At 32.8% G+C, this 24,056-nt stretch overlaps 2 protein-coding genes across 3 annotated transcripts; both read left to right on the top strand.

Annotated features, from left to right (window-relative positions):
- The first annotated feature begins 8,424 nt into the window (after positions 1 to 8,424).
- Positions 8,425 to 10,044, top strand: LOC140035281 (NAD(P)H:quinone oxidoreductase-like). Its single transcript, XM_072075592.1, has 3 exons — positions 8,425 to 8,645; positions 9,078 to 9,269; positions 9,598 to 10,044. The coding sequence occupies exons 1-3, from the start codon at positions 8,561 to 8,563 to the stop codon at positions 9,897 to 9,899; spliced, it is 579 nt and encodes a 192-aa protein (XP_071931693.1). The 5' UTR covers positions 8,425 to 8,560; the 3' UTR covers positions 9,900 to 10,044.
- A 1,481-nt stretch (positions 10,045 to 11,525) lies between these two features.
- On the top strand, positions 11,526 to 13,512 carry LOC140035280 (uncharacterized). Of its 2 annotated transcripts, none has more exons than XM_072075591.1 (3): positions 11,526 to 11,755; positions 11,906 to 12,118; positions 13,236 to 13,512. In XM_072075591.1, the coding sequence occupies exons 1-3, from the start codon at positions 11,702 to 11,704 to the stop codon at positions 13,383 to 13,385; spliced, it is 417 nt and encodes a 138-aa protein (XP_071931692.1). In that variant the 5' UTR covers positions 11,526 to 11,701; the 3' UTR covers positions 13,386 to 13,512. The 2 variants fall into 2 exon arrangements, with proteins under 2 accessions (XP_071931692.1, XP_071931691.1); XM_072075590.1 differs by having other exon boundaries at positions 13,224 to 13,512.
- Positions 13,513 to 24,056: the final 10,544 nt, after the last annotated feature.

Here is a 24,056-nt window from a genome sequence, read left to right as displayed (position 1 = left end):
CCAATTAAATAGTGGCTATTAAATGGATAGATTTCGACTACCTATTTATAATTAATTCAATTAGACATAAATTGAAATTCATTAGTAAGCAAATGAATTTGAATTCATAAACACAATAATTATATCAAAGTTTTTGCAAAGCCATATCTATCCAGTGTTTCCTATTCTATAATTTTCATTTATTAAAAGTTTTGGAAACAAAATTGGTTTTCATTTATTAAAAGTTTTGGAAACAAAATTGGTTACAGTAAAACAAACTGCCAACTATTTATTAAGCACTCATGTGAAAGTATTTTCAAGTACCTTTGTCCACTTGACATTTAAACTAATTTTTTATCATAACTTTTATTATTACCACACCCATTCAGTGTGTCAGAACTAGTGCTCATAATAATGAAGTTTTTGCACCAGAATACAATATGTCTAATGTTAATTGTTGGGGTTAAATGCAATAAAATCATGACTAACTATACACCTAGTTGCAGTTTACCCCCTAAACTATAGTAATACGCTTTTCCTCCCTTGAAGTATATGTTTGAACTTTGAACAACACTATCATTTATCGAACAATTTTTTCCTTTTCTTTTAAACTATTCCTTTTTCCTCATTTTTCCTGCTTTCTCCCATTTCTTTGTCGTTTTATTATCTTTTTTTTCCCATTCTCTCATTGAACTAGCCAATGTTCCTTGTCAATGCAAAAATACTTACAAGTAACTTTGTAAAAATACTTACGGTGTTTTAATCCTAGGGCCATTTTATTTACGCCAATTCCATCACACCCCTATACATTGCCACCTTCCGCCGAACGCCTCGTGGTCCTTGGGCCCATCGACATTTTCAAACCGGCAGTGCCTGTCATGGACGCATCAACACTTGCTTTTTTAAAAATCTTTCCTTTATCCTCCGTACATGTGAGTTGCCACGTGCCTGCTTCTATACGATATCTTTTACATTTCCACACCTCTCTTTTATTTGTTGAATACACTTCAGAAATTACCTTTAAATGGATGCCATTTACAGAATTAGATTAATGACTCTATAAATCACTTGGCTTAATGTAGAATGTGTTAACCAAGTTTCAGCAATTTTTACTTACCAAAAAAAAAGTTTCAACAATTTTAGTTGCAATTCATTTTTTTTTTTTTTGTAACATCTCCTTTTTGTGTACCAAAAATGCCCTCAATACGACAGTACCATACGTTCACCGAGCATTACTTGAGCGTTCCGATCCATGAAAAATGTGATGGCAGCCAGTGCTGTTGGGATTTAGTACAGTTTGATTTGGTTGCTATACTTTTTACATTAATTAGTGTATAATTACGTTATATTATTGTAATTAGGGTAAAAACGGTGCACATGTATAAATATTTGATATATATTTAATGCAACATTATGATGTATTTGCATACCAAAAATTTAAATATGTACAAAAACGGGTTGGAATCGCATAAAGCACAATTGTACTGAGTCCTTGTCCAAAAAAACTTCTACACCTTCCTCTGTATCTTTTTTCTTTTTTTTTTAATTTTGAAATTGAATGTAATGAATGACATAATACGTACTTGAACAATATTTATAAACCCGGGGCAAAAAACAATTGTTTTAATGGTAGAATGATTTTAACCTAAAATTCGAAACTACCATGATTCAAGAAAAGAAAATGCAAAATTATCTTCGTGGCACATGACTTTGGCTTGAAAGGGAAAGAATACCAAATAAAGATACTAATCAAAACAAACTGTTTTATGACTCTTTCCAGGAAGGAAAATTTGTTTTAAAAAAGAATAATATATTTTATTCCTTTATTTATTTGAGTATTTAGTAGTAGTAGTATTCTAATGATTCAATTTTCACAAATCATGTTCCCCAGCTTGTAAAAAATTCGTTTCTTTTTGAAGAGAATAATATTTCGAAATGAAATAAACTAAATGATTCATTTTGAAATATTTGAACTATATAATTTCTCACCTCTTGACAAAACAAATGAGTACTTCCTTCTAAATTAAATGATATTCCAAAAAAATGTGTAATTATACATCCAAAAACATAAAAAATAAGTTAAGGAAGGAATATTGGACCCCAATGAAAGCTTTTGCCTTTTTCATATAGGAAAGAAATCTCTTTCCACAGAAAATTTTTAAAATATTTTTTTCTGGTACAACTGACAAATAATTAATATAAGCCAAAATAGGTTTCGTTTTCACTAGAGTGCTAATCAGCTTTATCTTTAATAGCGGGTTTGCTTAATGCTAACACTAGATTGGAGGAGTGGAAACTATTCAAAAGTCAACTAGTATTGTTTATGTCATACATATATATAGATAAAAAAAAAAAGTAGAAAATGTTTGTTTGGATTGTAAGTTATTTGGGATATTTTTACTGTAGCACTTTTTGTGACGTGATGTATGTGAGATAAAAAAGTAATTGGAAAGATAAAAATGTATATTGGAAATTGTGATGATGATGTAAGCAAATAAAATTGGAAAAATAATGCTCAATCCAAACAAGTTATGATGATGATGTACAAGTGTATTGGAAAGATAAAAAGGTGTATTAAAAATTGTGATGATGATGATGTACAAGTGTTTGAGTCTGGTGTAAATATTTTACTCCCACTTTTTATAATTCTGCTTTTACCTTTCTAATTAACTCTCACTCAATAATTTTGTTTCTTATCCAAAGAGAACCGATCATGTTACGCAATTTTTCATCCACAAAGATTACTTGTCCTCATTTGATTTTTTTGACAACTTTATATAATTTTTATGCTTTCCTACTCTCGGATACAATTATACTATTTTCATATTTCTTACTGTTGAATACAATTAGACTAACGCTTAAATTGGATTTTTATCAAGAAACTATATATGGTAACCTCTTGTTACATGTTATATTAAATTCGACTTCGTAAAGCCCATGATGCATACCCTCAAAAAAAAAAAAAAGCAATCATTTTAGGAGTGATGTGTTGCCTTACGTATATTTAAAAAAAAAAAAAAAAAAGACAAACATTCCCTCTACTAAGATGAACTAAAAATTATGATTTGTGGTTAATATTCCCTTCATTGTATTCTTTTATAAATTATTGACTTAAAATGAAAATTTCCTTCTTTTCTTAAAGATATGAAGTAGCAAGGTTTGGGACTGTCAATAGAGTTCAATCAGTCCAAACTAGATTCAGAAAAAAGCTGATAGGCCTCATTATTAGGCTCAAATTAAATGTGAGTCAAGTTTGAGTCTTACTAGATTTAGACATAATTGAGACCCAATCCATTTATAAGTATAATTATAGATATAAAAAATTATACATATAATAATATTTATAATTTATAATTATTTATATTATTAATATAAAATATTACTCCCTCCGTTCCATTATTAACGTCATGTTTCACCTTTTTTATTGTCCCATTATTAACGTCATGTTTCACCCTTCCACAGTTCCATTTTTATCCTTGTTGTGCACATGTAAAAAAGTCCCAAGAAATTTAATAGGACCCACCATTTATTCCCATTTAGAGAAGCTCAAAGAGTGTGCAAGACAACTCCCACTTTATAAGGCTACCATTGATGCGGGGCCTTAATGTACGAAGAGATGCAAAAATTTGATTGAGATGGGACTCATAAAATTATGACTCTTTGAAATGTACAAACTTTAGTTGACTAAAGTACTTGCAGTTGGGTAAATTTGGAAATAAAGCATCGGTTGGCAATAATAGTTTACTGTACATAAAAAGTTGCATTCCCAAGAAACGTCTCTAAATTTGGGACGAAGGGAATAATAATTTATATATAAATTTATAGTAATTCATAATTATTATATTTATTATATGTAGAATTATGTATTTAATCATGAGCCTTGGGTTGAACCGGAAACTTATATAAAAGTGTGAGCTGAACTTGAGCCCGAAACATTTTGCTTAATCCATTTGTAAATATATATAAAACTGCTTTGTCGTTGTTTTCAAAATTTTTTTGAATACCAAGAAACTTTAAATGGGATCAATTTTACACTTTAGCGGATACAATATTCAAAATTAAAGTTTAAGGACTAAGAAAAAAGTGGGCGCACATTTATAATTTAAGAGTCCAAAGTGGAACTTAATGGAATTTAAACTGTCTTACGACATGTTAGATCACTTGAAACTAGTGTAGAATATTTATAAGTTTTACATAGAAATACTAAATATAGTATAGTTAACGGTTTTACTAAATTTAAAAATGAAAAATAAGAGAAAACACTTCTTCAAGATACCAAAGTAGACAGGACTAAATTTCGAGGACCAAGGTTGTAAAGACCCTTAAAATCTTGATCAATAAATTCGTAGGAATAGTCATACTTTTCAAGTTGGTACACAACTAGAGGTGGCAATGGGGTGGGGGACACCTCCCCCAACCCCCGGCCCTGTTGCATTTTAATTCCCCTTGCCCCTGCCCCTGGCTTCCCCCGGCCCGCCCTGCTTCCCCCGTGGCGAGCATCAGTGGGGTTAAAAAAATTTTATTATATAATTTCATTATAATTAAATTTGATCAAATAATCAAGTATTAAAATATCAACACATCACCAAATTATTATTCATTGTAATTTCACAATTGAAACTCATAAAAATAATTAAACAAAGGTTATTTGAATACAATCTAATATGATAAAACAAATATAACTAAAATAATCAAGTTTTTACTTTTGATACAAATACAATCACTAAATTATTATTGTATTTTTTTTTAGAAAAAAGTGTTATTGTATTAAGTGTAGTTAGGAATTTAACATAAATGTATTAATAAATTTAGTATAAATAATTAACAATTTTTATTAATAGACATATATAATTAGTAGTATAATTGATAATATCATTATATATATAATTATGTACATATATATATATATATTTTTTCAAACGGGTGCCCACCCCCTGTCCCAATGACCCCGCGGGCACCCGCTCCCGTTGCCATCCCTGTGCACAATAGCCGTCACATAATTTGACAAAATTCTTAAATTGTGATGAAAAAAAAAGTTATTCTACAAAGGGGGTAATTTGTGAAGTTGGTTCCACAAATGTGATCTTCGCATTTGTGAAATGCGAGTTTAGATATCTCGCATTTCACAAATGCGAGTTTAGATATCTCGCATTTCACAAATGCGAGGTAAGTGTTTCCAAAAAAAAAAAAAAAAAAACAAGCACGCATTTGGCAAATTTGGCAAATTAAGCTCGCATTTGGAGAATGGGAGCTGAGATACCTCGCATTTCTTGAATGCGAGGTACTCAATCTGAACACAAACAGAGTTCCCAATTTCGGCATTCAAGTCTGTCTCACTCTGCCTTCACTCTCTCTGTCCAGCTCACTCCTCACTCTCTCTTCTCTTGGTCGCCACTTTCTCAATCTGAACACAAAAGTTCATGCCTTTTATGCTGTTTGTGAGCTACAAAGCACAGCCACGAATTTGAAAGCCATTTGCGAAGGGAAAAGAAAATGTGCAGCACAATGGGTCACAAAATTGGTTGGGGATGACTGCTGAGGCAGAAATGGCAGCTGGCTGGCGTGCAAATGGCGTCTGGTGGAAACTCAGAAATCTGGTGGAAGGTCAACAATGGCGGACAACAACCGACGAGAAAGAGAGAGAGTGAGGGATTTCGGGCAATTTCCTCTTGGAAGCTTGGACTGGTGTCTAGCTAAGCAAAGACAAGAGAGAGTGAGCTGGATGTGCAAAGTTTCGTTCCAAATTCTGCCGCTCGCTCACGGATTTGAATGCCGAATGTTTGATGTAAAGAACGGAGCTCTGTTTTTGGGTTTAGGTGAAAGAGACGAAGTAATGTCAGGTACTACCTCGCATTTAAAAAATGCGAGGTCTTCGACCTTTTTTTCTTTTTTTTTTTTTGTATGTCGGTTGTTGGAAAATTCAGGGAGAGTTCGCATTTGGTAAATACGAGCTCAAGAAACTCACATTTGACAAATGCGAACAACCCTTTTACAGAATCCCATACACTAAATGCTCCTTTGTAGAATTTTTTTAAAAATCATCATAATATTAGAAATTTCTCCACATAATTTAGCATCTAGAATTGTCTAAATCTGTAATGTAAGTGCATGCAGGCATACCTAACCATCCCATATCCTTGGTGATTATCATTTAGAAAAAAAGGGGAGGTTTTGAATATTCAGAAGTCACGCTAATGCTAATTCGTGCATGAAGTCTTTGTCAAACACTAAAATTGATTATCGAGGTTATCATAATGGTAACTCATGCATGACATCTAAGTGGAATATTAAAATCCCGAATGGCCAATTAAACCCTTTTGTTTATTTTTGACAAATATGTGTCTATGTAGCAAGTCAATGATGCTACGTGTGTCAAATACGAGAGAAATTTAAACTCAGAATTTTTAAGTATTAGAGTTTTATTTTTAGTCACTGAACAAGATAAATATTTCTAATAGACGAAAAATCTTGTAAGAGTCATCTTCAGACAATTGATCTTAGAATGATTCACCACCTTTTTCTTGCTCACGATTCAAACGAGTTTAAGTGTATCTAGTGAATTACTGAACTAACCCTAGTGAACTGAATTATATTATATGGTCTGTTTAATGAGTGTTCATTGAGCACTTATTAAGATATATTTCAAGTGTTATATTTTTAAAAATATAAGATTAATTATGCAAAGTAAATAAATACAAGAAAGGGTAGCTAAAATTAAATAGAAAAAGTATATAAATGTAAGGGAGGTTAATAATTATTAGTATGTATATATACATGAGAAGTCAGGTATATTTTAAATATGTTAATGGGTGCCCAAATAGAAAAACCTGATATTAAATAAATAACTAGAGCTTCGCTTGGATTAGTTGTTTTTTAAGGTGTTTTTAAAATATATTTACTGTACCGGTGTATATGTAAAATTTTTTATTGTGGATGTTTTTCATGATGTTTTTGAAAATGTTTTTGGGATGTATTTTGAGATATTTTTAAAGTTTAAAAATTTTTGTGATATTTTTTTAAAAATTACCATCACCACCCACCACCCCTTCCCTTCTCCTCCCTCCGCTTCTTTCTCATCCTCCCTCCTCCCTCTCCTTCTTCCTTTTCCTCCCCTCCTCCATCTCTTTCCTCCTCTCTTTTTTCATCCCCTCCTCCCTTCCCCTTTCCCCACCATGCCCTACCTCTCCTCTTCCCCTCCCCTAGGGGATCTAGCCGAGGTCACATCGAGGCCTTTGGTCACAACATCGTGACCAGATCGCAGTCCTTTTAGTCGCGATCTGGCTGCAACCAGATCATAGCCTCTAGTCGAGGCCAAATTTAGGAGGGAAGGGGAGTGGCGGAAAAGGGGAGAGAAAGCGGAAGGGAGGAGGGGATGAGGAAGAGAGAGGGGGAGGAAAAAGGAGAAAGAAGGGATGATGGCGGTGGTGGTAGGGATGGTATTGATAAATGGAAGAAAAAAATGGTGTAGATTTTATTTTTTTTTATTTTTTTATATATCATATAGATGTGGTATATTTGGAGTTTTTTTTGTATATTATTATAACATTGTATATGAAAAACTTGTTTTTCAAAAAATGAGAAATCCAAACGGAGCCTAGAATGTACATAAAACAATGGAAGCAGCCTACATGCTGCTATTTTGATGCGAGAGAGAAATATTTTAGTTTGAATGACATAGGCACTTCAACGCTGTATATTGACTCCAAGCCAATCTACCATAGAGGCCATCTTGTTAGTCATCAAAAAGTTTCCACCCTATTAATGGTCAAAATTATAACAATATTTTTGACTGTAAACAAAAATGTCAATTTCATGTAAAAATAGTTTTCTGCAGGCTTTCTCCTTTCTACTCGTCTTTTTTTTTTTCCCATATTGGTCCTCTTCCTTCACCTAACCTGTTATGAATAGTTTTTGGATTTTTTCAATAGATATTTAGTCGGCACTTGTTAAAATATCTAAATTATATTTAATTTATTATGAAAATACCTATAATTATATTATTGCACCCCTACAATTGGATACTTTGCTTTTTCAAATTAACTATAGTTTTTTAAAGAATTAATACATGAAGCCTCTCTTAACCAGTGTTCGCTGGACACCTATTAGCCAAATCAATAATTTTAACATTATGTCTAGAGGGAGTGGTTTTAAATCGATGGTTTTGGCCAATATAATCTTTAATGTGAAAGAATTAACTCTTTAGAAGTAAATTAGCATTCGTAATCAATTACTTTCTCAAAGGAAAAAAATTGTCAAATTTTCACACCTTTTAATTATTGGAAGATTTGGACACTCAAGATTAACAATGAGGCAAAGGAGCAGTACATTTCTCATTTGTCAATAATTGCGTGGTCTAAGACTATTCCAAATGACGGGCCCAAAAAAAAGGAATACAACCATCATTAGGGGCGGTTGAGTTGACTTTGCTTGCTTTCTTCGTTTGCGTGCTCCATCTTGTCCTTTTCGCTCAAAGCTCAATCCTTTTGAGACTATAACTTTTGACATCCTCTCTGGGAAGAAATACAGATTGAGTGTACCTGGACGATTTTTTCTTGTTGGGTTAATAAAATTCAGAGAAGAAATGGCAGCAGCTCAGCCTATGAAGGTGGTCGCCCTCTGCGGTTCTCTCCGCAGAGCCTCCTACAATCGTGGTCTCATTCGTGCAGGTACCCATCCTTTGATCTCTCCCCTTTACTGGATGGTATTCTAACTCTTTGAATTGGTTCAGAGTTAATTCTAACCGAGTTTAGAATTGTTTTGGAGACAACCCTCTTTATAAATAGTAGTGTTAGGTCCCATTTTACCTTTTTTTTTTCTATGAGAAACTCAATCTCCATGTGTATTTATGCTGTGCCTATTCACAAGGATTTGAAACAGAAAAAGGGAACTCATCATCCAGCTTTATACCTTGGCAAAGATGATAGTGATGCAAGAGAAGAATATTGGAAGAGAAAATATGAAAACAATTCTAAGGGGAAAAAGATAAAAAAAGAAGGCTCCCTAATGTTTTTTCTTTTCGTTTCTTTTTTTTTTTGGGTTACTTTGGTTGGTATGGTACAAATGCAAGGCTGATATTTCTTATATATGGTCAATTTTAGCAACTGAGATTTGCAAAGAGTCAATCAAGGATGTGCAGATCGAGTACGTGGATATTTCTCCTTTGCCATTTCTTAACACTGATCTTGAAGTGAATGGAACTTACCCTCCTGAAGTTGAAGGTTTCAGGCAAAAAATTCGCCAAGCTGATAGCATATTCTTTGCCGCACCAGAGAACAATTATTCCGTTTCAGGTACCAAAGCATTTGTATTTACGACCAAATTGCAAGAAATTTTACTCCGTTTGGATTAAACCTTTTTTAAAATTTTTACTGTAGCAGTTATGGATAAAATGTTTTTTAAATTATTATGTATACTGTAGCATTATATTTGAATTTTTTTTTTTTGAAAAAATGGTCAATCCAAACGGTTGCGGTATTTCATGCAAAATATGTTTGAATAGGAGCAGTGATAGTTAGCATAAGGAAGGGGGCAACAAAAAAAAAAAAAAAAAAGAACACGAGGCCGTGCGATTCTCAACAAATCTGCATGATAATTGGTTTTTTATGCTAAATTTTGTAGCACCTCTGAAGAATGCCATTGATTGGGCATCTAGACCTCCCAATGTTTGGGCAGACAAAGCAGCTGCGGTAGTCACCGCAGGAGGAGGCAGCCCAAGAGTGCAATATCATCTTCGCCAAATTGGAGTTTTTCTTGATCTCCATTTCATAAACAAACCTGAATTTTTCCTCAATGCATTCCAACCCCCTCAGAAATTTGACAGCGATGGCAACTTGATTGATGCTGATAGCAAAGAGAGGTTGAAGCAACTTCTTTTCTCCTTGAGAGCTTTTACACTTCGCCTTCAAGGAAAGGCTGAATAATTACCGCATTGTTGGGTTGGGACACTGTGGGTATCAAAAATTTGTTGCAAGTTTTGGTGAACTTTTGGAAGTGTATTTGATCAACTTTACACTTGTCTTTCCTATTTGATAAACATTATGCTCATCAAATTTTCTTTGGCTCAAAGCTTAATTTTCTATTTTAATTTTTTAAACTTTTGGTTTGTGTCAAACAAAATGTTAGTTGGTGTCATAAATTTGCATTTGTTTCAATGGTGGAGGTAAAGGTACTACTGGAACAAATCAACTTGAAGAATCACGTGTTCATAGCAAAAATCATGACAGATTACCACTAAATCAAGAAGCAGAGAATACCAGAAGTCCGCATTGTCAATAACAGAAGTCTTTGCATTTAAATTTGATATAAGAATGCAATTACATGAATGAAAACATAAGGAAATGAACTTGGAATTTAATAGCAATCATAAGTCCTTTTTGGGTTATTGGAAATAAACTCAATTAGTTTTTGTAAGTATATGTCTAACGACAAAAAATAATGATAACATAGTTATGACGACATGAATCAATTATGGTTAGCTTGAACCAATGGTCCTTAATCCGGTCCATATTTTGATTCAATGAACGACATGAGTTTCAAAATCTTACAATGTATATCATGTCTATCAGAATGGATTTTCATCTTTTACTGTGTCAAACAGCATTCTTCTTCAAACTACTGTTAGAACTAGTTTGATCCATAGCTAGGTTTAGGAAATTAGTAGTGTTTAATTGTTTTTCATCACGGATTAAAGAAGGGTGTGTGTATTCGCTTTCTAATTATCAACAAATTAATGTACTAAGTGGTAATGAGATAGATATTTGCATGGATTAGAATAAGAAAAATTCAAAGGCCCAATGTTTAGGTAATAAAATAAGGATTAATATTTCATATACTGACGATGTATACACTTTCATCATTAAATACATGACACATATCTCAAATTTAAATTTGAAACTCAAATCTTATATACGTGTCATGCATCCAATCATGATAATGTGTATACTGTCAGTGTATGACAGATTTACTCACAAAACAATGCAAAAGAAAATAATAATTCGCAACACTTTTGGGTATGATAAGATGCAAAAAAAAAAAAAAAAAAACTATGTCAAGCAATTAATGAGAAAAGAACAAATTTGCATTTACTTAAAAACTTGGATAAGTTTTGAGTGACTTCCTACTGAAAAAAAAAACCTGATCGAAGGATTTAGCCTGCCATTGTGACAGCATGTGGTCAACTTTTTGTTGCGTTTTCTTGAACAATTGTTATTCAAAAATTTCTCCATTTTTCATAAAATCTTTATAGCTTTATCTAAAGTCATTTGGAAGCAATATAACAATTCATGATTTATTGAAATATATATATATATATATATATATATATATATATATATATATATATATTACATGTCCTTAGAATGTTCTAATAGATAGTCCGTGGCACATATCAGGGGGCACGTGTATCTACAAAATCCAGTGCATGAAGCATCGTACGTGTCCCATTTTCGTTACTCATAACATCATTCTTAACTCACAACATATGTACATGCATGCCATGTGTTCTTAGTTCTGAAACTATATAACCAGAACCCTTCACTATTTAACAAGTGTCACGTTTAAGCTAGTGCTGATAAAAACTCCTTAGTCTTGCCATTATCCCTTCAATTCCTACCAAGGAAGGAAAGAGGAGAAATTTAAAGGACCAGTTTTGATTCCCTAGAAAATTCATCTTTTTGTTTTTGGCTGGAAGAAGTTTTGGAGGGACGAAAACCAACCAAAATAAATGGCCACTATGGAAGAACCAGTTCTCTCTAGACTAGACCGCCTGGACAACATTGTAAGTCGATTGATTAATACATACATACATATATATATATGTGTGTGTGTGTGTGTGGGATTTTCACATAAATGAATGAACAAACAAGAAAGAGCTTTCATGTTTGTCTGCTTCATTTGATTCTATACATATATGTATATTTGTATATAGCTGAAACAGTTGGAGGAAATCAGAGGATCAGGTTACCATTCCCCCAAGAGTTCTACTGCATCAACGCGCTCAAGCGGGACTTTGACAAGTGAAGACTTTTCTCCAAGAAGCTTGCAGAAGCATTGTCGCCCTATTGAGGATGTAATATCGGAAATTGGGATCAAAGGCACCCTTTTTGAAAGGATAGTCCATGTGGAAGATCGTTTATTAAAGGTAAGAGTCCAATTCCTCGAATAAAAGTTTTTTTTTTTTTTTTTTTGTGCGTTGTGGGGAGGGGTAGGGGTGTCAACGGGCCGGGTTTATTCCGGACCCGGACCCGAATTATTACTATATCGGACCCGAATCCAACCCGTTTATCCGACAGGTCTTTTATTCTATGTTCCGAATCCGGACCCGGCGGGTCTCGGATCCGGGTCGGGTCTACCCGAACAAATTTGGCAAAATTTATAATTTCTAATAAAAATGAGAAAAAATATATTTGTAAACTAATTTCTAACTAATGCAAAGAAAAAACCAAATAAGAAAAGAAATCAAATTAATTTTACTCAAATACATCATCTTAATCAAATTATATTGATAATATATATTTTTTTAAAATTATTAATTCATTTATATCCGGATCCGGGTCTAATACGGGTCGGAATACTATATTTCGTATCCGACCCGTTTTTTTGTTTGATAAAACGGATCCGGATCCGGGTAACGGAATTAAATCTCTACCCATACCCGCAATAATTTCACAGATCCGATTCGGATCCGGGTCTAGACCCGACCCGTTGACAGGCTTAGGGAGAGGGGTTGTTTAAGAGGCCACAAAAAAAAGGTCTACTTTATTGGATGGGCTGCATGATTTTGGACCTCATGCATCGACTTGTTGGGCTCCTGAGTTGGTGGGTTTTGTAAATTGTGCAGATGGGTTTTTATTTTTCTCAAGTCCTTTTTTTTTTCAAATCTTGCTAGTTGTTAGATTCTATTCTTTTGGGGGGAAAAAAGAATTGGATTCTGAACTTTTATAATCATGAAGACAGGCCTCTTAAAAGTTTTTTTTTAGATCCCTTTTAAGTATTATTCATATAGAAGTTCTTGTGAATCAAGACTTTTTTGTTTTAAAAAAAATACTGAATTGCAAGTTAATAATTTTGCATTTTAGTACACGTACTAGTGAGTGCTTGACTTTTGCTCATATCTTGATAACTAGCAAGTCCATCGCATTTATTATTTCTCCACAACTCAAAGCAGATAATTCAACAATGGCTGCATGATTGAATTGGCCATGTTCTGTCTACATTATGCAATTTAATCTGATTGTGGTTGTCAGTTATGTCTGCAGTTAGAAGAAGAAGAAGAAGCAGAGACTGAGGAGAAGAGGAAGAAGAAAGAAGGGATTTCATCTGCAGAGAAGTCTTCCCCAAGAAAAGGTCTGAAACAATTAGTCAAATCGTGCGTGAAAGGGAAAGGAAGCCATAAAAGCAGACAATGACTTCAAGGCTTTTTGTTGATTTTGCTCACTTTTGGTTCCCCTTTGAAAAAGTTTTGTAAATGTAAAGAAATTGCCTAAGTCTGGTTTAGGTTGTTGGTTCAATAATAATTAATGTTTTCCCTAAGAACCCTGCTTATTATTGATCATTATAACTTTTGTTGTACTAATGAATGTTGAAGGTGTTGGTTGGGAGCTTGGGTGTTTACTGGTTAGTTGCAAAATTGATGTGTGTCTAGATTGACTCAATTAAGAAAGTACATGATTTGTTGTTGATTGCCAACATTTGGTTTGGGGGTTCACTGGTTGGTTAAACTAACGGGTAGGGTACAAATCTATATATATATGTTAGGAGAATATTCGAGGAGTTATGATATGGTCAAAAATTCCTTACGTGTTAGGTATTGTTTGATAATTCAATTCAATATTTAAATTCAGTGGATTCACATCTTAATATATTGATTCAGACACATCTGATAAATAAATAAAATTAGAATATCTGAATTCATCAAGTGACGTTGAATTTTTTTAAATAAAATTCGTTCTAAAAAAATAAGTGATAAGTTATTCGCTTGTCACTTAATGTGATATGCACTCAAATGTATTAAATTTAGCCCTTGATAATTCACTAATTTAATGAATTTAAATTTCAGTTTTTAAATTTCAATTTTAAAATTAGAATATAAAATTCGTTCTGAAAAAATAAGTGATAAGTTATTCGCTTATCACTTAATGTGATATACACTCAAATGTATTAAATTTAGCACTTAATAATTCACTAATTTAATGAATTTAAATTTCAGTTTTCAAATTTCAATTTTATCAGCGCCCTAACTCAAATATAACCAATTCATGATCGTTTTAGCCTTTGGTGTTTAATTTGTTATAAGACCGTATAATAACAATGTTGTCGTCAGCTGGTGCTTGTATTGTGTATCCAAGAATAAGCTTTGGAAAGATTTTGGACCAAAATTTGCACCCAGTTAAAAAAAAAAAAAAACAAAAGATTTTTGCAGTTCTGAATGAGAAGGGGGCATGTAACCGGTTTCAATAATGTGTTCCACATGGAATCATACTAATCCATACGGAACTTTGGGCGCCAAACAAGCATGTTTTCGGGGATGCGTTTTTTATTATTTATTTTTTTTGCAAATTTAAAAGAATAAAACTGGGCCCCGACTTTGAACGACAAATAATCATATCTGCAATAATTCCTTTCAATCCTCCTGTCACCAATTGGCTGGATGGATGTTTCTCGTGGATCCCACCTTAGATTGCTCGTTTGGGCCAGTATATTCGGTGTTACCTCTGCGTGTCTGTTCATTGTTTGGGTGTGTGTGTTTATTTCGCTTCGGCAAAAAAAAAAAAAATTTCCTTTCAATCTGAATACCAATTCAATTGGTGTTCTGTATGAATTAGGTGTTTTTAGATCATATTTTATAAATTTTACTATAACAGTGTATATATATGAAAAAATTGTTACTATAGTTGTTTATTGGAGTGTTTATAAAATTTTAAATATTGGAGTGTTTATAACAGTGTATGAATTTATTGGAGTGTATGATGCAGTATGGCTACGGTAAAAATTTTCGTTCAATACAAGTAAAATTTGATAAAATTGTATAAAGTTTTAGAACAATAACCAAATGATAATTATTTTTTCTACACCAGACAGCAAACTTTTACGTTCATTTTTTTTTTTTTGGATCAAAAGTTTTAAAGTCTTTTTTAAAAAAAAAAAATTTTAACTGGTAATTGGTTTCATTTGCCATCATTATATTAAGTAAGTGATAATTATAGATTTCAAGAACTTAAAGGGAGCAAAGTAAGGGAATATAAGAAATTCCAAAAATTTTAGACAGTGCAAATTGCAAGGCAAGATTAAAAATTAAAAAATTTTCAAGTCAATCCTAAGAGTTTTTCAAAGTTCAGGTTGAGGTGTTTGGGGAGAGGACGGCAATTGCTTCCCCCTACTTCAACGTGGTTCTTGGTGTTCATTTCAGAACCCACAATTGCATCTGTTATTTATCTTAATCTGTTTTTTTTTTTTAAAGAAAATTGACTTAGACCAAATAGTGTATATGACAATGTTGGCATAGCCATAACATAGTGGACCTCCAATTTCTTTAGGTTGTTCTTTTTTCTTTATTGCTAGTTAATCTCTATGGTTTTTGGGTTGTTTACAATGTCTCTTTTTAATTGATAGAAGAAAAAGGGAAGTAGATTCGAGCTTTGAAGATTAATGGTTTCAAATTATTATTGCTTTTTCTTCCCGTTTCATTCTCATAAATTACATATTTAAAGTTGATAGCCTCCATTATAAAAAAAATAATTAAAAAACAACAACAACAATAAAAGTAAAATTTTTAGTCCTCGTGCTTTTGCATTTTTTTTAAAAAGAAAATCATACACTAAACGACATACAACAGGCCTAAATTAAAAAATAATCTACCTCCTACTCTTTAAAAGTTTTCATATTTGTATCTATCGTTTAAACATATAGGATTCTTAAACTTAAATTTTATAAGTGGATTCCTTTTTTTTTTCTTTTCTTTTTTGCCTTCTTCTCTAACGTAAAGAGCTGCAACTCCCCTCTTAGTTTTCAGACACCTATTACTTGTCAATTTTCTGAAGTAGATATGTCTTTTGTCGCACCAAAAACAACAAAACAGAGTAATTCTTTGACACGAAATTGAGGTACTACATTTGTTTGCGGGTTTTAGAATTGCATCTTTGTCAGTGTCTGATAGGTTGCATTTTTGTCATTAATTTTATGATTATTTTTCTCTTTTATTTTATCAAATATTGTGTTAATTAATGGATTCTACTCATATTTGGTTAATGGTGCTAATTGTAGGAAAAAGAGCAAAATGTGATTAAAAGTAGCAATTTTCCAGTTAAATTGATGGTGGCACGTTCGGGACCTGTTTCCAAGTTCGATTCAAACTCTAGACAGCTTTAGAGGAAGATTTGGAAGATTTGAATTCTAATTATTAGTTTCATGGCTGAATTAGGAAATTTGAAATACTTTCTTTTGTGGTTTATTTTTTTATTTAGAAGACTAGTTATATTTGATAGTAGACTTGAATTAGGAAACTAGGAGAGAAAAGGCCAAATTCCTGTTTGATTAGGACTTCGGCCAAAAATAAAAGCATGAGGACTCTTTGCTTTGCAAGGGGGAGGACGGCCGCTTGGCTGGCTCTTCATTAGTTTTAGAGCAAAAAACAATTGCAATCAGATTCAATGGAGTCTTGTGGAATCTCTTCTAAAATGCGTAGCTAAATCTCCGTTTTCTAGTGTCAATTTGAAGATATGGTGTCAAACATATGTGAGATCGAATTAATTTTATTTATTTCTTTTATTTATTGGTATTCGTACGTTTTCTGGTTTAATTTCTTATGATTATTTTGTTATTTGAATGTCAAGGGCCCGATATTCGAATTAACCTAATAATCTACTGACAATTTAACCAGTTAAATCCGTAATTGTTTGATTAGTTAATACCAGTGGCGACTAGCGTAATTGGTCCCATGTTAGGGAAGCGTATGATCTAATTTAAACAAACCCTCGTAACGTGTTTGTTATTTAGGGTTGGCCTTTTCTAATTCTTAATGCAATTGAGAAATTGAATCCTACGGTCATATCTAGGGTTATTTCTTAGTTAGGGAAATAGTCAACGGTCGTACCTTGGCTATCGAAAAAGTAATGAAAGATTGGTTGTTTATCGCGTATATGACAACTATAACCAATCTATTATTGAGTAGTTGAATTATCTTTGCATCGATGATCAGTTGAATGAACCGTGACTGAAAAGTTACACTTTTGGCTAGAGTCATATCTATTGTTGATTAATTTCTATTTATTTTCTTGAGTTGCTTTTATTTAGTTAATTCGTTAATTTTATATTTTTATAAAAACCTCCCAAATTCTGGACTCTAAAAGAAACGAATTTTCCCGATTCCTGTGAATTCGACCCTACTTACCACAAAATCTATACTTTATTTGAGCAGGTATTTATTATTGCACAGGCTCAACACCTGTTAGTGTCCAGATGTTTGTGTTGAAAAGAATATAAAATTCCTTTGTGTGGCAAAAAGAATGGGGAAATCATTTTTTATTATGCAAAATTATGAACATTTGTTAAATATGACACTGTAACAAATAGTATCCTTACAACTTTAAATATTCATAAGAGAAGATAATACACATAATGCCACGGACGCCAACATTTAATATGTTGATTGATTCCTATATAATTCAGAAAAGAATAAAGCTCCAAACTATGTATTATTGAAATCATACCATGAGGTATGAAATCGACCAACTGAAAGGTGAGAATGATCACAGCTGGTCATCAATATTACCAGCAACTTCTGGTGATGGGTCCAGTGATAGATAAGTTGCAAATGGATGGTCTGACAATTTTCTGCATCTGGGCCGTTCTTTAATTGCCTCCAAAACTGATTGATTTATCTCAAGAAAAGTCATCATCTAAAGATTGGAGAATTGTTCAATTTCTGTTGCTTTGTCATTTATCGTAACATTGATGAACAGAAATTTTGAAAATTACAAAAGAAATATACTTCCCTCATTGCTTTTCCCTAACTTATTGATATGAAAAATTAAGGATGGCAATTTCTAGCATAACATGACAACACAACTCCAATACGATACGAAATTAGGGAAAAGCAATGTTAACAATACAAATATAAGCGGATCAGGTTGGATCAACCTGCAGGTTAATGATTATACACCACTAAACCATCCCTCATATTTTTTTTTTTCATATTATTTGTATTGTAACTTTCATGCCTAATTATGTTTGTAGTATTAGACTTTATTAATTGCTACTGAAAACTCTAGATCTTGAAGTTTGTTTTGTGTTTTGAAGACTTAATTTTGCATTATGCCTTCAAAATTTTGAAAACTCTTATGTTATGTGTTTTATTATGTTAAGTAATGACCTTTCCTATTGTTGAAAGCTGCCACTGGAATTTTGAAATTTCTTTTATACTTTGAAGACTTTGTTGTGCAACTTGTCATTGAAATCTCTACAATAACGAGAGTGGATAGGTAAAATTGTATGCTAAACGGATTCATTTGACAAAGATGATTATTGTGCGAAATGTTTAATTAGTTAAATAGGTTTGATCATATCAACTCATTAACAAGCAGGTCATGACGCGACATTGAACAAAAGTATAATAGGTTCAGTCCGAGTTGAGATTTTTCAACATGAACATGAAAAAAACACGATAGGGACACAATACAACACAATCTATTCCCACCCCTACAGTATAAATGGAAATATATTTGAAGGAGGCCGTGCATACAAAATATAAATTGTTAAGAGTTAATGATATTTACTATGTCATTTTTTGTGATCAATTATTTTTTTTTTTTTATGGATTTTGTGATCAACTTTTAACTTCATTTCGTGAGGTTATGCTTAGACCACAAATTCCAACAAAAAAGGGAGAAAAGGAAAAGCAAGAACTATATGTCTTAGCGATGAAGCAACTAATATCTTTGAGCCACTTCCACACATGGTCCCCAAATTTTGGGTACTCAGTCAATGAAAATTTGCCACTAGACATTTCCATCACCGTGAATTGATGAATATCAACCCCATGATGTCGAGAGTTTACCTTGAAACCTTTTCTCCTTCGGATTACAATTTACATCACATCAACCTTGTAATTACACAAGCGTCATGCTTTCAACCATGATATTAATTCGTTTATATGCATGTGTAGGGTGCAAATATTTCGTCACTACCCAATTCAAACATATGTGAGTCTAAAATTATTCTCTAACAATCTTATCAAGAAAGAGATGGGGCACTAATTAACCTAATTAATCGATAGAATTTTATCAAGGATGACAAATTAAGTGTAAAAGATTAGTAAAACTATTATAAAAGTTTGGCAATACTAGAATTTCTTCAAAATTTTATCATGCACTTGTCAATAGCACCATATGGAAAACAAGAATGTTTTGACTAAAATTGTTGCTCTCTATAAAGGTTGGTTTCGTCTTACAAATGAACTTTCTAAAGCAAATTTTGTACTTCAATACAAGCACAATTGATCTCAACAATAGGTTCCATAATTTTGTACCCAGAAAAGGAAGGACCAACAAAAGAAGATGGGATATAGACAAGGAAAGAAGATGAATATCCGCTAACAATTTTCTCCCAAAGGAAGAGCTCAAATTTAAATCATAAGAAAAGCTAAAAGCACTAGTAACTGTTCAAGATTACAGCTATGAAAAACCCTATGAGTTTGTGGCTAAGATGAACCAACTTTTAGGCCTCCATTTGGTTCCCCATTTGGGGAGCTTCTAGCTTCTATAGATAAACTGCCCTCTTCACTGTCATTATCATATAATGAGATGTTTGAAGAAAGTGTCAAACGCTCGAATTGCTTTTCTCCAAAAACTGATTTTTCAAGATTTGGAGTGGGGACCTAGTATTCATGTTAGTTTATCTCTATCACCACTGGACCCCTAAAACTTTATTCGCCAAGGCTTCTAGCTAGTTTATACTATTGAATCTTGAGCTGGTGAGACCTCCCCACATCCAATAACTAGGTGAACGCTACCAAACTCAACCCAACATACAAATTTTTTTCAAAAAAAAAAAAAAAAAGTTGAGATAAGAAAAAGAATATATTTACATTCTGTGGGAATCGACAAGTAAGATGCAGTTTTTTTGTGCAAGAAATGAAGCAAATTTCTTCTTTAACACTTACTTTTGTTTGAAAGCAGGGACGATAAGATAAGAAAAAGAAAATATTTTTTAGCTAATTGTGAGATTTGTGATCATGCTCGTTCTTTTGCATTAGGAAATTCTCTTACTGACATTAATTTAGCATATCAAACGTATTATCTAAGAATGCCAACATTTGTTAGTGCTATTATTGTTAGTTTTGGTTTTTTTTTTTCTCATAGTACTAGTAAATATTATATGGAATTTCCAAGCAAAAAATGTAAAAATCTTTGGTTTGCGCAAACAGCCTTAGGGAACAATCGGTGTAGTATATAATAGTACATGAGTATAATTATGAGAAGGTCCGAAAGGGATAAAACAAGAAAGCTTGTTAATCAAGAAACAATGATGATAATGATGATGTTGTTGCAGATTATTTGAGTTAGCCCTAATTCTGCTTTCTTGTAAACAGCCTTTGGGTTATCTTCACTTTAAAAACTCCTATGAGCTTTTATAAAAGTTGTACGTACCTTTATGCTGGATGCTTGAGCATTTGTAGAAAGAAAACTTAGTATTTGCAGAATTAGGTGGAATTTGACATGAATGCAAGCACATGCTTCCAACATCATTATACAAGAGGGTTACATTAAAACCCAAAAAAAAAAAAAAAATTCTTGCAGTGATAGTGATAATATGATTAAGAAGAAGAAGCTGATCCTGCCTTGGTAAATATGCCAGGATTTGAAGAAAAAAAAATTAAATCACAAGAAATTAGAAAACAAGAAATTGTCAAATCAACTAATTATACTTCTTACATCTTATTATTATGGCATCTTTGACGAGTGAAAGAAAATTAATGAAGTGCTGTTTGCCAACATTAAAATCGAAACAAGGCATGTTCTTCCAGATTGTGATCTCAATTGAGCATTGCTGATTTGACTTATATTTCTTTCGCCCCATTTCAGACGTAGATATTGAACTGCCTGTGTGCCTAGAAACCGTAGATTTGCAGCATTATTGTTATGGCAACTTTATCAAATTGATGGCAACTAATCGTACGTCCACAAAGAAATGCTATGTAAATTAGTTGGAGGACAATATGGAGTGAACCAAAATAAGTTCAGCACGCGCTGTGTGACTGAAGTAAATGCGAAGTTATGAAAATGAGATTATGAGAGTTGTACGTTTCCCTTTCTCGAAGGACATGCATGATATGTAACATCTATATATTTATATTAGGGTTTATTATTGGCTAGTTTTGGATGTAGAAGGCGATGCATGACTTTCATATAAGTTTAACTAGAACCAAGTATCATGCAAGGTGTACAATAAAGTTTAAATACGGGTTTGCATTCGTTATTAAAAAAACGCTACTACGTCTTACTTTACATAACACGGTAACAACTATACAAAATAGTGAGACGAAGTTGAATTTTCACCTCATATATGAATTTCTAGACAATTAAAAAAAAACTTTGCATTGATATTCGATTGTATATGGATAATTCGTGACCATACTTTCTCACCGACTATATATTTCCTTGAGAAGAAGCCGAAATTTATTTTGTAAGATTGTTCAATTTTTGCTTTGGTTCATATGATCATTTTCTTACTGTATACAATTGATGCACAGATCGTACTTAAAAACATCTCCCAATGAAGTAAAATTAATATAACATCTAGGAAGCATTACATATCATAGATGACTTGCACAGCCTTCTTCTAAAAAGTTACATAGAAAAATATATAAAAAGAGATATCTAAAGAAAAGAAATGAAGAAGAGCCCATCCAGTTGGATAATAGGTGTCCTGAGTAGTATAATCATGATATCTAAATGCCCCAATATTGATAGTTATGGAACTGCTTCCTTAGTTTATAAGTCGAATCCGGAGAAAAGATGTGCCGGTTCCAACTGAAATAGATCAGGTCAAGTTAAATAGATTGAAGTGGGGATGTGGACCTCTCCAGTTGAATTCTATCTAGAGAATGTAGGCCTCGTTTGGAAGGTAAGTTTTTTGAGTGTTTGTAAAAAATTTTGTTGTAGATCACGTCACTGTAGAAGTTGTAGAAAAATTTTTGTGAGATGAAAAAACTTTTTCCCTTTTCCTTTTCTTTTTCTTTTTTTCTTTTTCTTTTTTTCTTTTTTCTTTTTTCTTTTCCTTCCTCCCTTCCCCTTCCCCTGTTCACTCTCCCGAAACTACCAATGAAGCAGCAACTTTCTTTCTTTTTTTTTTTTTTTGCTTTTTTTCTCTCCCCCTCTCCTTCCCGCCACCCCTCCCTCTTCCTCCCCTGCCACCCCTCTTCTCCCTCTCCCCTTCCCCTTCCTTCCCCCGTCACCCCTCTTCTACCTCCCCCGCCACTCCTCTCTGCCCGCCATCCCTCCCCCTCCCTCTCCCTCCCCCGCCACCCCTCCCCTCCCCTCTCCCCATCCCCTTTCCCTCACCCGTCTCTGCAAAAGAAGACCGGCACCTGAGTTTTGCAGCACAAGAAACAATTTTTTTTTTCCAATTTTCCCTCTACCTCTCCTCCCCTCTTCTCTCCTTCTCTTGCCTGCAGATGAAGAGGTGGTGGCCGGCGACGGAGGTGGTGGTGGGTTGGGGTGGGAGAGGAAGAAGAAAAAAAGGGGAAGGGAATTTTTTTTTTTGTGTTTTGGATATTTTAAAGTGTGTAGGTTAAAAACTTTGATAAATTTTTGGGATTCCTGTAGCAAAAGTTGTTAAAAAACTAATATCATACAAACTTGCCTAAAAATGAATGTTCCAAACAGGGCAGTAATTCTTATAACATCTAGTATAAACTTGTATGATTTTGATGTATTCATAAAATTTGTCAATTCATCTAGCTAAATTAGAATAAAATTTTATTATTACACAAAATATAAAAATGACATGAATTGGAGTGAATTAGATAAAACTCAATTGCAGAGATCCGGCCGTTTCGATTGAAGTATAGAATTGATCCTCAATGAATTGGAATCAACTGGACACTGAGTTGGTCCTTGAGTTTTTTTTTGTCATTTATAAGTTAAAGCGTAAGTTTTTTATACACTGTTAAAGAACAAATTTTTTTACACTAACATGGTTAGATTATGCTACATAACAAAAATTCAAATTTGAAATTCAAATCATGCTGTTAGTACATAAAAAATTAATTCTAAATTAAATAGTATGTAACTATGTTGGCATATTAAATCAAATCTAAAAAAACAAAAGTTTCTATATTGTTATTTAACAGTGTTTTAGTCAAGTTAAGTTTTAAATAGTTTTATTAGAGTCAAATTTTGATAGTTTTAGTATTTAGAAATTGGTATTTTATTGGGTAATTTATTGTAGTTGTCAAGACTAGTTTACCAAGCCATCTAGTGTCTAAATAAGGAGTCTTATTATAGTCATCAATTGAGAAGAGAGAAGAGTGAAGAGTGAAATTTGATATTTATTCTTATGGTATTATTGATATTATATTATTGATTTATTCCTCTTTTTCCACACATATTTTTATGTGTGTAAATTGTCTTTTCATGTGTGCTGTTTTATAAAATTTATCACCTATATCTTTTTGGTAGAATTTGTTGGGTTTTACATTTTGTATCAAAGCCCTAGGTTTAACAAATTGATCCTAAGATGTCTATGAATACTGAAGAATCATCTCAATTACGAAGTTAGTTTTGGGTGTTTTCTGCTGTTACATTTAGAGCGTAGGGATTAATTACTGTAAAGAAATCACAAGGTTGGTGCTGAAGTATGTAATCAGTGAAGACTGGACTAAAAGATTGGCCCAAAAATTGTCAGATTGATTGTCATTACGAAGACAGCGATCGGTGAAGAATCCTATCAGTTGAATTGTGATTATTAAGATCATGAAATGAGTTGTCAGTCAATTGACATGAAACTATGCACCAAAAATAATCTATCTAGGTGTATGGATTATTGCAACAAGAAAACTGTTTGAATATGAAAAATCAATA

This window comes from Coffea arabica, chromosome 2c, assembly GCF_036785885.1.
Source record: "Coffea arabica cultivar ET-39 chromosome 2c, Coffea Arabica ET-39 HiFi, whole genome shotgun sequence".
In the NCBI taxonomy this organism is placed as follows: domain Eukaryota; kingdom Viridiplantae; phylum Streptophyta; class Magnoliopsida; order Gentianales; family Rubiaceae; genus Coffea; species Coffea arabica.
The sequence above is the reverse complement of the archived record's forward strand: the minus strand, read 5'-3'. Positions and strand labels throughout refer to the sequence as shown.